Source organism: Balaenoptera musculus, chromosome 20, assembly GCF_009873245.2.
Source record: "Balaenoptera musculus isolate JJ_BM4_2016_0621 chromosome 20, mBalMus1.pri.v3, whole genome shotgun sequence".
Classification (NCBI taxonomy): Eukaryota; Metazoa; Chordata; class Mammalia; order Artiodactyla; family Balaenopteridae; genus Balaenoptera; species Balaenoptera musculus.
In genome coordinates, this window is record NC_045804.1 from 6509032 (window position 1) to 6521813 (window position 12782).

A 12782-nucleotide genomic window follows, 5' to 3' on the forward strand; every position below is an offset into this window, starting at 1 on the left:
CCACAGGGGTACCTAGTGCCTTGATCATTTGGATGCTTTTACCTGCCCTGTTCCCTGTGGAGGTGGGGCCCTCAGGGAAAAGCTAAAGAAAGATGGGGAGCCCCTGACCTGTGCAGCCCTCCTTGGACTGTTTTTACCCATGAACTCCGTGGTTTAATCATCCCCTCGCCTCTCTGAGCATTGGTTTATTCTACCAAGAGCATTACCTTCAAGTCAGCGTGAAATCAGCTCCTGAAACCAGGCATCTGGTCTACCACCCCTCGCCTGGATTCCACCCAGCTCCAAGGCCGCCAGCGCCTGGCCACCCAGGGGGCCACGGTAGGCACCTCCGCTGGCCATGCCACTCCTAGTCCCTCTGGCCCATCTCTGCCGGGCCTGTATTTCCCGATCCAGAGGCCTCAGGGACGCCGAGCTTCCCGCCCCGGGCCCCGCTTGGCTACTTCGGGGTCCGGATGAGGGGGTGGTAGACGGGCTTCACGATGAGGTGCAGGTGCAGGGCGTTCTCCACCAGGTACTCGGAGTTGCGCCGCTGCAGGTCGGCGTGCGCCAGGAAGTCGCCGGCCTCCTCGCTGCTCTGGTGAAAGCTGTAGGCGTGGCGGACCAGCAGGCGGCCGTGCTGGCGCGTCCCCACCAGCACGGTCTTCTGGAAGCTCACGCCCGCCGCGTCGCCGCCGCTGCTGGCCGGCGTGACCACGAGCCGCGGCCGGCCGTCCTCGGGGCGCGCGAGGGGCAGCGCGGTGCCCGCGGCATCCGCGTAGACGGGCCGCAGGCTGACGGGCAGCCAGCGCGGCGAGAAGAGCACGTTCCACGTGACCCGGCGGCCCGAGTCGTGGCCGCTGGGACCCAGCTGCGTCTGGAAGCTGGTGCTGCGATCGTCGCGGGCCGGGTTGTTGATGACCCACGGGGCGCCCCACGCGGGCGCGAGGTAGTTGCGGGGCAGGAAGGAGCTGCCGTTGACGTCGAAGAACTTGGCGTAGTGCAGCGGCGAGGCGGCGTGGAACTGGTAGGCCTGCAGCAGGAGGTCGGCCACCGCCGCGCCGTGGCGCGCCAGGGCCGCCGAGCGCGCCTGCAGCTGGAAGAGCTGCGCCGGCGGGATCATGGGGTAGCGGATGCAGCGCAGCGCCCGCTCGGCCACGGCCGGGGGCGGCCGCGCGCGGCCCAGCCACGCCTCCAGCGCGTGGAACAGCTCCAGCTCGTCCTGCAGCACCAGGTCCGAGCGCGGCAGCAGCTGCGCCAGCAGCTCGGGGCTCACGGCGCCCCACTCGGCGCTCCCCGCCACGGCCGACAGGTTCCAGGCCAGGAACTGCAGGCAGCTCTGGCGCAGGGCCTCGTCCCCGGTGCTCACGGCGTAGTGGTACCAGCCCACCGCCGGGCCCGCGCCGCCCGCCAGGTGTGCGCGCATGTACTCGGCCACGCCCCGCTGCAGGGAGGACACGCCGTACTTGGCGGCCAGCCTGTGCAGGGGGATGGCCTGCGCCAGCAGCACGACCAGTTCGCCGCAGTAGAGGTACCTGCCGGAGAGGCGCAGGGATGGGGCACGGTCAGGGCGGGCGGGCCCACCCCGACCCCACCCCGACCCCACCCCGACCCCACCCAGAGCCGCTTTCTGGGTCCAGAGGGCCCCGGCCTTGGTCAGAGAGCATCATGGCCAAGGGCGCTAACAGAAGGGCCCTCCCACGCCCATCCGACCTCACCGCCTCTTCTTTCCGTTTCTCGTGGGGACGTGGAAATAGCATGCATGTGTTGAGCACCTACTAGGTGCCGAGCTCTGTGCTAGAACAAGACGGATGTAGCTCCTGCCATTGCGGGGTTTACTCTCTGGACTCATGTGCCGCCAGTTGCTTGCTATGAGAGTGGGCAAGCCATTTAACTTCGCTGTTTGCCTCTGAGACTAAAAGATGTTCCCCAGGCTCCCGTAGAGCGAGTGCGGTCATGTGACTAAATTCTAGCCAATGAGATGTCCGCAGAGGCACAGAGTGGGACCGGGGGAAGGCTGGTTAAATAGAACTGACTGGGGTGGCGGGCAGACCCTTTGGCCCTTCTGTGTTATCCCTCTTCCCGTTGCCTGGAAGTTGGAAGCAATGACCTGAATTCTGCAGCCATCTTGTCTAAGCCGTTAAATCGGGGTCACTTTCTCAGACTAGAGTGTGAATGGTGCCCCACTAGCAGGAGGCAGGAGATGGGGCAGAGAGATGGCTAACCTTTTTAGCTCCCTAGCCCTCTGGTTCAAAACGTGGCCAGACACCAAAGCCACCCGGAGACATTAAAATAAGAAACGACTGCTTGGGGGACTTCTCTGGTGGTCCAGTGGCTAAGACTCTGCGCTCCCAGTGCGGGGGGTGGGTTCGATCCCTGGTCAGGGAGCTGGATCCCGCATGCCGCAGCTAAAGATCCCACATGCCACAACTAAGACCCGGCGCAGCCAAATAAATAAATAAATATTTTTTAAAAAAGGAAAGAAACGACTGCTTGGCCCAACTCTAGACGGGAAGCCCAGGATCCAGGGTGGGGCCCAGGAATCTACAGTTTTTAAAAGCTCTCAAGGCCAGATTTGGAAACAGCTCTGAGGGTAACTGGTAAGTGACATGAAACCACACAGAGCTTCCAGGCAAGGGCGGGGGAGTCACGCTGCATTTTGCAGGAGTGCAGTGGAAGGAGGGAAGAAGGAGGTGGTCGCACGGTCATGCTAGTGACATCCAGGGAATGGGCATGATGTCTGCTAGGAGCCAGGGCTTCCATCGCCCTGTGAGTGGAGAAGCCAGGGACCTGGGAAGTCCTGAAGTCTTCCCCCTGATCCTTCCCCACCTGATGAACTTGTCAAAGACCGCAGCACCGTCCCGGGGCTCCTGCAGCACCACCTCGCTCTGGTTACTCAGCAGCTCCCGGAACAGCTCGCTGTGCAGTCCCAGCAGCAGGCGGTGGGCGTGGAAGACCCGGACCTCGTCGGTGCCCGCAGCCTGGACCCGCAGCACCACGTCGCTGGCATTGCCCTGCCGCAGCAGCTCCTGCAGGCGTTGGAGCAGCGTCTGGGAGTGGTTGATGGAGGTGCCCGTTGACTCCCCGCCGACATCGGTTTTCTGGGCTGCAGCAGGAAGGAACACGGCACAGCCTGAGGAGGCACCCGGGCCCCGGGCAGCATGCTGGGGTTGCGGAGGGACCAGCTAGAGATGCATGTGGTTGGATGTGGGCAGAGAGTAGATGAGCCTGGGGCGGCTGTGTGCTCACCTGTCTGTGCCCGTGAAGTGCGTGGATGCATGTGTGTGCACACAAGCACATCCTGGGTGGGGAAGCTTGTGAGCCTGACCCTGAGCAGACCCTGAGAGGATGGATGCTGTTGGAAGGTGGGCAGATTCCTGGCGGGGAGAGCTCGTGACCCAGCATGGGACAGAATGTCCAGAGCTGGTCTCCATGATGCCAGACCCCTAGGGGAGGGTCGAGGAACCTCTTCGTTCCCACCCTTCTCACCTCCTGAAGAACTGTGCGCCTCACCCCTTGGAAGAGTTGTCCAAAGGAGTGCAGTCACTAACACACTGAGCACTTACTACAAGCCAGACACGCTCCTGGGAGCTCAGAATAGCACAGTGAACAAACAAGCCGGGTCCTTACACTCATAAAAGCACAAGTTAGCTCCTTAGACAGGCGATAAGTACACAAATAAGCACTCTAGTTTTAGATCGTGATAAATAAGGGAGGTGATAGTAGTGGGGTGGCAGCTCCTTTAGGTGCAGGAATCAGAGACAGGCCCTCTGAGGAAGTGATGAGAAGGACCCAGCCAGAGGCCCTGGAAGAGGATGGGCTCGGCAGGCTGGGAGGGGAGCGAGGTCCTGCCCTAGCCCTGGGTGGGCGGGGAGGGCCTGAGTGGGAGAGGAGGCTGCAGCCTGGAGGGGAAGCTGTCTCCAGGCCCAGCAGCCCTCCTGGGTCCCGTCTACACTGGCCTGCGGGAGACCAGAGAAAGCACAGAGGGCCAGTTTGCCCTGGACAGGACTCTCGGGGTACCTGTGCCTTGAGGCTGGTGTTCCCCCCTTCCAGACTGGGCGCGCTGGGCCCTTCTCTCATGTTTCCAGGGATACCGTGAGGGTCAGCTGGGGACATGCCCTCGGTGACAGAAAACTCAGTGACAGAGAACACTGCCGGCAGCTTCTCCAAGCGGAGCACAGTGTGAGGAGCTGACAGCAGCAGATGGGTGTACCCACCCCCCAGAGCGCACACACACGCACACGCACACGCACACACACACACACACACACACACACACACACACACACACTCTCACAGTCCCGAAGCCCACGTGCGCTCTTGGAGAGGAGACTCACAGGAGAGCAGAGCACCTTTGTGTAAGCAAGAGGGAGACAGAGGGAGGAAGAAAGGGTGAGAGAGGCGCCCGAGGTTATTTCCCAGCCCCGCCTCTCCAAGCTGTCACACTGAAGGCCCTGAATGCTGATGGCACCCCACTCGCCTCTACCTGGGCCCAGCTGCCTGGGACAATGGACAGTGGAAGGGTCTTCTTGTCGTTGAGACCCCTGCCTGCCTGCCCAGCCCTCGGCCCCTCGGAGGCAGGCTGCCCGCCTCCACGGAGCTGTGTGATCAAATCCACTCTGCGCCCGTCCTGGCTGGCTGGACACCGCCCCCTCCTGGCCGTGTGTGGCTAAAGCCGGAAGGTCCTGCCCCTTCTCCCTGCCCCCTGCCCACTCACCTGCACGAGTGACCAGGCCCACTAAGGTCAGGATGGCCCAGAAGCTGGCCCAGGACCCAGGTTTGGTGTAGCCCAGCCTAAGCATCTTTGTGCCCGGCCCCCAAGCCAACTGGAGGAAGAGCGAAGCCCAGACCTCTCCACTCACATTCCTCCTCCTTATATAGGGTCCCGCCCAAGGGGCTGGTGCCCTCCCTTCCCCGGCTGGCTTCCCTCCCACCACCCAGCCTCTGCCGTGGATTGGTGGAAACGGGCCCCAGCTGTTGCCCAGGCAACGAGTTAAGCCAGAGAGCAGCAGCCCCAGGGGCTATTGTGCTGCCCATGGGCCCCTGAGGGGGACAGATCCGGCACCCTCCCCCATCGCTCCTACCACCTGGCACAGCAGTCATTCCTCTCCTGGGAAGTTTAAGGCTCTCCAAAGGGCAGGCAGAGGACCCCAAAACCAGTGGCCGCCACCAGCCCAGAGGGTCGCCGGGTCCCAGGCGCAGCCTCCACTCTGGCACAGAGCACGAGCTTGCCAGCGTCAGGGCTGGGGAGCCATGGTGAGCCGGCTGCAAAGGAAGGGCCTGGAAGAGGAACACGGCGGCAGCTCAGGCTCCCACCCCTCCCCCTCTCCCATTTTGGGGTGGGCTAGCTCTCCAGAAAGGAGGGCAAGGGTCTCAAATAGGGGCCCACGGCGTAACTGATATCATTTTCATGTTCTTCGTTGAAGAATGTTCCTGGGAGGGTGATGGGCCTTTAGGGAGATGGGGGCTGTGACCATCACTCCCCTCACCCAGGGTCAAGGTGAGCCAAGATGGCAGGGCTGGGCGTAGAGGAGCTGCACCCGACCCTGTGCACCCCTGCACGGAGCACCCCTGCCCAGAACAGAGCTGGCCGCCTCGCTGGAAGCTGGTCCTCGGCAGGCATCCAACCCCCCTGCCCAAGCAGCCCAAATCCAGACATGGGGACTGGAGATGCCTGGTCACTTCCTTCCTTTAATTCACCTTCCCAAGAGGTCTCAGGTCTCTTGGTTCACCTTGTTGGAAGGCTTCTTTTACCAGCTTCTGTCCAACGTCCTAGTGTAATTTTTCCCATCTCAGAGTTCCAAGGAGACACACAGCAGACACAGTACCCCACCCTGACAGTTGGAGAAACAGGCAGAGAGCTAGGTGGCCGTTTCAGCTGGGTTAGAACAGAGGAGAGCTCTTCTAAGGACAAAGGAACAGAGAGAGGAGGGTGGCGTCTAGAGCCCCAGGGGTGTGTGTTATGGGTGGGCAGGTGCTGGGGAGGCCTCACCTTTTCCAGAAGCAAGTAGGGCCTGGCCCCGATCTTCACGGGAAGGAGTCCTTCCAAGTTGATGAATTGAAATGGTGGAGGTGGGGTGTGCTCCTGAGAGATCCAGCTCAGAGTTTCTCCCGAGGCTGGGTCTTTAACTGGGAGTGGGTGGGAGCCCGCCCTCCCTCGCTCTCTGGATGCCAGGGACCAGCTCCATGCATTGATTTCTGCCCCGGGCTGGCACGGAGAGACCCAACAGCTCCACCCCCCTCTCTGGAGCCACAGAGAGAGCAGGAATTGGGTCTGGCACCTGCCTTGTCCGGGTTGGCAGAGCTGTAGCTGTCCAGCCCAGCGGAAACCCCTCCCGGCTGTCCTGACCTTCACGCCTGGTTCCCCTTGTCCAGATCCACCATCCCTTGCCCACTGGCTGCCCGCCTGCCCTTCCCGTGGGCTGCACCACCTCCCTGGCCCCGCTCAGCAAAACAGAGCCTCAGTGTGACGGGGGTCGGGGCCTCTGAGGGCATCCCGGCTTCCACGTGCAATGCTTTCCGACAGGAATGTTGATGCTAAAAAGATGACGCTAAGAGAACCCACTACTCAGAAAATGGTCTTAACTTCTTAACTCCAGCCTCCTGAGGCTCTGCGTCAGCCCCTAGAGGTGTGGCTGCCTGCGCTGGAATCTCCCACACTCCACCTAGGAGCCAGGGCACCTGTGTCTTCTCAGCGTCTCGGCGATCGTCATGTACACCCCAAGCTAAGGTCTACCTGCTAGAATTACATGGCTGGCATTTCAAGTGTGCAGGGATCGGGGAGGCCCCAGGTTGCCAAGAAGACTCAGGAGGGTCACCTCTGACTCCCCATCTCTGAGAGGCTCCACCTCTTACTAGCTCTAACTTCTGTTATCCCTGAAACCCCTCTACTGATTTAGAAACTGGCTTTCCAGGAATACGCATTCTCTGTTCTCATTTTCTTAGTCTGAGGTTTTTTGGAGTGTGTGCATGCACGTGTGTGTGTGTGTGTGTGTGCTATGTATGTGTGCACACATGTGTATGTATGTGTGGTGTGTAGGTGTGCATGCATGTGTTTTGTTTTGTTTTGGCCACACTGCACAGCATGCAGGATCTTAGTTCCCTGACCAGGGATCGAACCCGTGCCCCCTACAGTGGAAGCACGGAGTCCTAACCACTGGACCGCCAGGGAATTTCCTGCATGCATGTGTTTGTGTGTGTGGTGTGTGTGAGAGTCTTGGAGCTGGAGAGAAGAAGGAGGGCGTTCGCCCTGCCCAGTCTTGGAGATGGAAGATCTGAGACAATCTGTTTTATTTTGCCCTGTCGATCTGGAAGCTCCATAATTCCTTGAGAGCAAGTCTGAGCTAGAACAGAGAGAAGTGTTACTTCCCACCCGAGGCAAGGGTAGGTATAACTCAGGTGACTTGTCTGAGGTTTCACGGCTCAGAATGGGCAGAGCCAGGATTCCAGTGCTGCTTTGCTGCTTAACTTTTCTTTCCACAGCCCGATACTGTCTTTTCTGGGAAGCTACTGTGTTGGCCAAGAAGTTCCTTCGGCCCTTTGGGTAACATCTTACGGAAAAACCTGAACGAACTTTTTGGCCAACCCAATGTTTCAGTAGCCATAGACAATCCCCGTGGGGCAAGGAATCTCTAGTGCTGGAAAAGCAAGCTTGGGGCAGGATGTAGAGTTTCTGGATCTGTGGCGTGAGTGATCAGACACGGGACGGCGGAGGGGTGGGCTCCCAGGCCCAGCCCCACCCCAGCTGCAGCCTCCCTTGCACCTGTGGCGTCTCCCTTCCTGAGCTAGGGTGCCCCCAAAACGCTTAGATTGGGGAAGAGGGAATCCTGAGCTTAGGTTCCAGGCCACATGGATTCAGGGGGGCAGAGCGTTGCTAAACAGGAAGGAATTGCTCCCTGAAGTAACTGACATGATATTGAAAGCTTCCCCTGAAGCCCGGCTGTCCCGCGGTGGCACACCTGCCTTCCTGCCTCCATCCTGCTGTCCCCCAACTGGAGGGCCTTCCGCATCCGAGTGCTGTCTGCCTGGCCCACTTCCCCTCCCCATAAAGCCCGAGCTCACAGTGGCCTCGTGCTGCCTGAGCCCCTGCTCTTCCGGAGAAGGTGGTGGGAGGGAGTGACCAGCGAACAGCTCTGGGGGAGGGACAAACCCACGTTCAATTTCCAACCTCCACTTACTAGCTCTGTGGCCTTAGCATAGTTGCTGGACTTCTCTGAGCCTCGGTCCCCTCTTGTGTGAAACGGAGGTAACCTGAGTTAGCTTGAGGGGCTGCCGGGAGGGTGACACGTGTAGGACAGGGTAGGTCCTCAGGAAATCTCAGCAGAGACCCTCACACCCGGCTGTAAACGGCCCCCTGCTCATCCACAGCCTCCTGGCGCAGGGAGGTGGTGGCCTGAGGAATTATCTGTGCTACTTGCACCCTCTGGGGCTGGAGTCCTGGACACTCTGCCTGGGGACCTGAGTGGGTAGTGCCTACTCTGGTCCCACTGTGCCACCCAGGGGACCTGGCCAAAGCCAGAGGACTCTCGGAGGACTGCAGGGTCAGGCCCCAGCCACCAGGGGGCAGCAAGGCCTCTGTGAGTTCCAGGGCTGCGCGTGGAGGTGAGGCTGGGGGTGGGCGTCCAGGTAGCTCCAGCCCCAGAACTGGGATCTAACTTGGGGAAACCAGCTCCGGGACATTCCCAGAGGGTAAGCGTGGGAAGGGAGTGCTGGCTGGGCCTCAGCTCTCCTCCGAGTCACTCCACACGTTGTCCTGGGTGCCCACTGTGGGCTGCACCGGTCGCTCTTCCCCGCATGGGGTTGGGGAGCTGGCCGGGCGCAGGTTCCAGCCTCTCCAGAGTGCAAGCCACGCCGGATGGTGTTGATTTGCCAGTGACTAATTTTCCTTAAAGGATGGTCCATTTCACCAGGGCCAGGAAAACAACAGCTTGCAAGGAGCCGCTGGGTCTGGGTTTCCCAGCGCTGCTGGCAGCCTGGTCAGACTTCTGCTGGCCTGGCCATCACGGCCGGCACTGGGCATGGCTTCCTGCCATCCTTCCAGGCCAGCGGCCCCCCTGGGTAGTCTCCTTCTCGTCCTACCACCCGCAGCCACTGCGGCACTGAGTCTTTCAAACCTGGCCCGTGAGGCTTCTCTCCAGATCTGGGTCCTGCCCAGGGCAGCCTCAGCTCTCCCTCCCCAGCACTGGTTCCCTCCCCCCAGCCCCCTCTGAGTCAGCTCCTGGAATCTGTCTGCCTTTCCCCAAAGGCCTCACGGCCAGGGTTTGACCGCCAGACTGAGCCCAGGCCGGTTCCCAGAGCGCCCTGGAGCATGAGGCAGCCCAACCAGAGCCCTGATGCTACCCCCTCCCCAAGGTCTCCCTCCCAGCCTCGCCCCTCCCCTGCCTGTGCACCGCCCCAATCCTGCTTTGCTCCAGGCAGCGACTACTTTACAGACTGATTCCCCTCAGCCTCTGCCCCGCCCTCCCCTTCCTCCTCCTCCCTCCTCCCTCCACCCCACCGCTCTGCACGGCAGGCTCAGGACTGCTGGAATAATCCTGGGGCAAACAACCGCTCGGAGAGCTGGCGATGATGAGAGGGAGCTGCTGGGACCACCAGAAAAAGCCACAGGGTGACCCAGAGCATGAGACTTGCAGGACAAGAGACAGGTAAAGCGCCTGGGGCCAGGGTGGGTGGGGGGAGTACGGTGGCAGGGCCAGTAAGGAATCTAGAGTCCGGGAGTGGCGAGCTTGAAGCGGATATGGAAACATCAAAAGCTGGAAGGTGAAACCTAAAATCCTAAAGTGTGGGCTAAGAGGGGCAGGGACCAGAGCGTGAGGTTGCTCCTCATCCCGGACCGGCCACCTGCCTGCTGTGTGTGATGGCAGGCAGGTCACCTTACCCCCTCTGGACTCAGTTTCCCCATCTGAAAACCGGGGCCGTTCCAGCTCCAATAGCACTAAGAGAGGGTGCTCTCTAGCGTAGAAAGGAGCGGAACTTAGTAACATCTCTCCTTAAAGACGGGGGTGGCTGTCGGGTAGAGCAGTGCAGCTGCCGTGAGTTACTGTGGGTCAGGATCACCCGGGATGCTTTAAAAACACAGCTGCCCAAGCGCCGGTGCAGACCCTCCAGCTCAGGCTGCCTGGAGCAAGGCCCAGGGCCCCGGTATGTCACAAGCGCCCCACCCCCAAGCCCCCTCCTGACTGTGCCTAGCAGCCTGTTTAGGGCCCTGCTTTCCAGGCTGAAGGTCCTCCAGGAGCAATAGGATGGAGAAATAATCTCTGTGTCAGCAAGAAACGCCACTGAACGCTTCTTCCCATCAATGCAGGAGCCGGGCCACTACGGGGGTGGGCTGGGGTGGAGTGGGCTTGGCAAGAGGGATTACCGTTTGGCTGGGCCTGACCAGAGGGTCTGCACAGAGTGGGGGTGAGTAAAGCCCTCAGGGTCAGGGTCAGGGTAGGGCTGCTGCCCGGCCAGGCTGGAAAGGAACCAAATGCTCCAACCCACCCTCTGCGCTTCCTAGCTGGCCAGCTACAGGTGACTCTGCCGTTCACACCCAATGGCAGTGGGCTGAGCCAGGAGTTTGAAGGCGATTGGCCGGAGATCCCAGAGAGGTCCCCATGTGTGGCCGGGGTCATCCCTGTCATCTACTACAGCGTCCTGCTGGGCCTGGGGCTGCCTGGTGAGTGGGGAGCTGGGTCTGGGGTCCTGGGTTTGCCCAGAAATTGGGGTTCTCCTTCAATGGGTGCCAATCCTCTGGGCTGACCCCTGAAACCCAGGATCATAGACCCCAGGGCTCTCCTTGCCTTTGGGGGGTGATCTGGGTCACTGGAAAGCCAAGCATAGTGGGGAGTAAAAGTGAGGGGCCAGGAGCTGGGGTGCTCTATAGCTAAACCCAAGTTTTCACCACAGCAGACAGCCCCCGTCTACCCCCAGGAATGGGCACCTCCTAGGATGACTAATCTCGTGCAGGACCGCCCCCAGCTCCATCAAAAGCTTCCTGTACCATCCACTGCGTTCAGAGAGCAGAGCTGGGGGTCGGGTGGGGTGTGGATGCAGGAAAGGACGGGTGGAATTAGGGAATTGCCCATCCCTGCCCGTTGCCAGGGAAGCTGGTGTGTAAGGCAGTGGCCTATGGTGCATGACTGGACGAGGCAGGGCTGATCTGGTTCACCTTCCAGACAAAGTGAGGTTTAAGAAGGGTCTGGAAAGAGGAAAAGAGAAGCCAGAACCAGCAGGTGGGGAGGGACGATGAGAAAGCAAATCCGAGGAGCCCTTCTAACGCCTCTGACCTCTCCCCTCCCTGACCTCGGTTGCCATCAGTCAACCTCCTGACCACAGTGGCCCTGGCCCGCCTCGCCGCCAGGACCAGGAAGCCCTCTTACTACTACCTTCTGGCGCTCACGGCCTCGGATATCATCACCCAGGTAGTCATCGTGTTCGTGGGCTTCCTCCTGCAGGGAGCCGTGCTGGCCCGAAAGGTGCCCCAGGCTGTGGTGCGCGCGGCTAACATCCTGGAGTTTGCTGCCAACCACGCCTCAGTCTGGATCGCAGTCCTGCTCACGGTCGACCGGTACAGCGCCCTGTGCCACCCCCTGCACCATCGGGCCACCTCGTCCCCAGGCCGGACCCGACGGGCCATCGCTGCTGTCCTTGGTGCTGCCCTGCTGACTGGCATCCCCTTCTACTGGTGGATGGATGTGTGGAGGGACGAGGACCCCCCCAGCACACTGGACGAGGTCCTCAAGTGGGCTCACTGCCTCATCGTCTATTTCATCCCTTGTGGCGTTTTCCTGGTCGCCAACTCGGCCATTGTCTGCCAGCTACAGAGAAGGGGCCAGAGTGGGCCTCGGCCCCGGGTGAGCAAGAGCACCGCCATCCTCCTGGGTGTCACCACGCTCTTCGCCCTCCTTTGGGCACCCCGGATCTTTGTCATGCTCTACCACCTGTACGTGGCCCCCGTCTACAGAGACTGGAGGGTCCACCTGGCCTTGGATGTGGCCAACATGGCGGCCATGCTCAACACAGCAGTCAACTTTGGGCTCTACTCCTTTGTGAGCAAGACTTTCCGGGGCACTGTCCAAGAGGTCATCCATGACGCTCACCTACCCTGCACCCTGGGGTCACAGCCAGTGGGCATGGTGGCGGAACCTGTGCTGAAGCCTGCAGGACTCCCCAGAGGGGCAGAACTGTAGAGGAGGAGCCCGTGCAGGGAGCTTGGGGTGGCTCACCGCCAGATTACTGGGGTCCTTGTGGTTGCTCCCACAAAATGTTATCAACACCCTACTTTGCAATCTGGGGATGGAAGGAGAGGCTCCTTCCTTCAGGGGTGCCTTCCCAGGAAGCTAAATTAATGTTGGTTGAATGAATGAATGAATGAATGAGTGAATGAATAGATGGATGGATGGATGGATGAATATGAGTTGTTTCCAGGCCACCCCTTCCTGGAGCCTACCTCTCATTCCCTGAGTTGATTACTTCTCTGGCTTCTAGTGGCAATGCCAGGGAGAAAGGGAGATGTCCGCAGGATTCCAGGCCTTTCCTGGGCTGCAGGAACCAAATGCAGGGGGCCGAACAATGGGAAAGGGGCTGCCTGGGAAAGGGAGTGGTCTTTTTTTTTTTTTTTTTTTGAAAGGGAGTGGTCTTAAGCAGATTCAATGCCCCAGCCCTGGGGTGACATAACCTCTGGGGTCTCTAGCATCCTGGACTGATTAAATCCCTGCCCTGGAACCAGAACAGGTTCAGGGGCCCAGAACAGCCCTGGGGTTGCACTTTTCATGGTTGCTGAGGACCAGGACTAAGAAAGAAAATGCCCTCTTAGCTCAGGGGCC

At 60.4% G+C, this 12782-nt stretch overlaps 2 protein-coding genes across 2 annotated transcripts; one reads left to right on the top strand and one right to left on the bottom strand.

The window, feature by feature from the left end:
- Positions 1-338: 338 nt before the first annotated feature.
- On the bottom strand, positions 339-4788 carry BTBD17 (BTB domain containing 17). The gene is made up of 3 exons (XM_036835322.1): positions 4694-4788; positions 2806-3082; positions 339-1511 (listed from the first exon to the last, which is right to left on the bottom strand). The coding sequence occupies exons 1-3, from the start codon at positions 4776-4778 to the stop codon at positions 437-439; spliced, it is 1437 nt and encodes a 478-aa protein (XP_036691217.1). The 5' UTR covers positions 4779-4788; the 3' UTR covers positions 339-436.
- Positions 4789-9540: 4752 nt separating this feature from the next.
- Positions 9541-12146, top strand: GPR142 (G protein-coupled receptor 142). Its single transcript, XM_036835323.1, is given in 4 exon segments — positions 9541-9582; positions 9584-9620; positions 10475-10633; positions 11275-12146. Coding segments are annotated over 4 exon segments (1110 nt in total).
- Positions 12147-12782: the final 636 nt, after the last annotated feature.

Coding starts and splice junctions, on each gene's coding strand:
- BTBD17 (XM_036835322.1), bottom strand. CDS start 4,778: ATGCTTAGGCTGGGCTACACCAAACCTGGGTCCTGGGCCAGCTTCTGG. Junction 3,083..4,693: donor GGGCCTGGTCACTCGTGCAG/GTGAGTGGGCAG, acceptor TTCCTGCTGCAG/CCCAGAAAACCGATGTCGGC. Junction 1,512..2,805: donor GTCTTTGACAAGTTCATCAG/GTGGGGAAGGAT, acceptor CCTCTCCGGCAG/GTACCTCTACTGCGGCGAAC.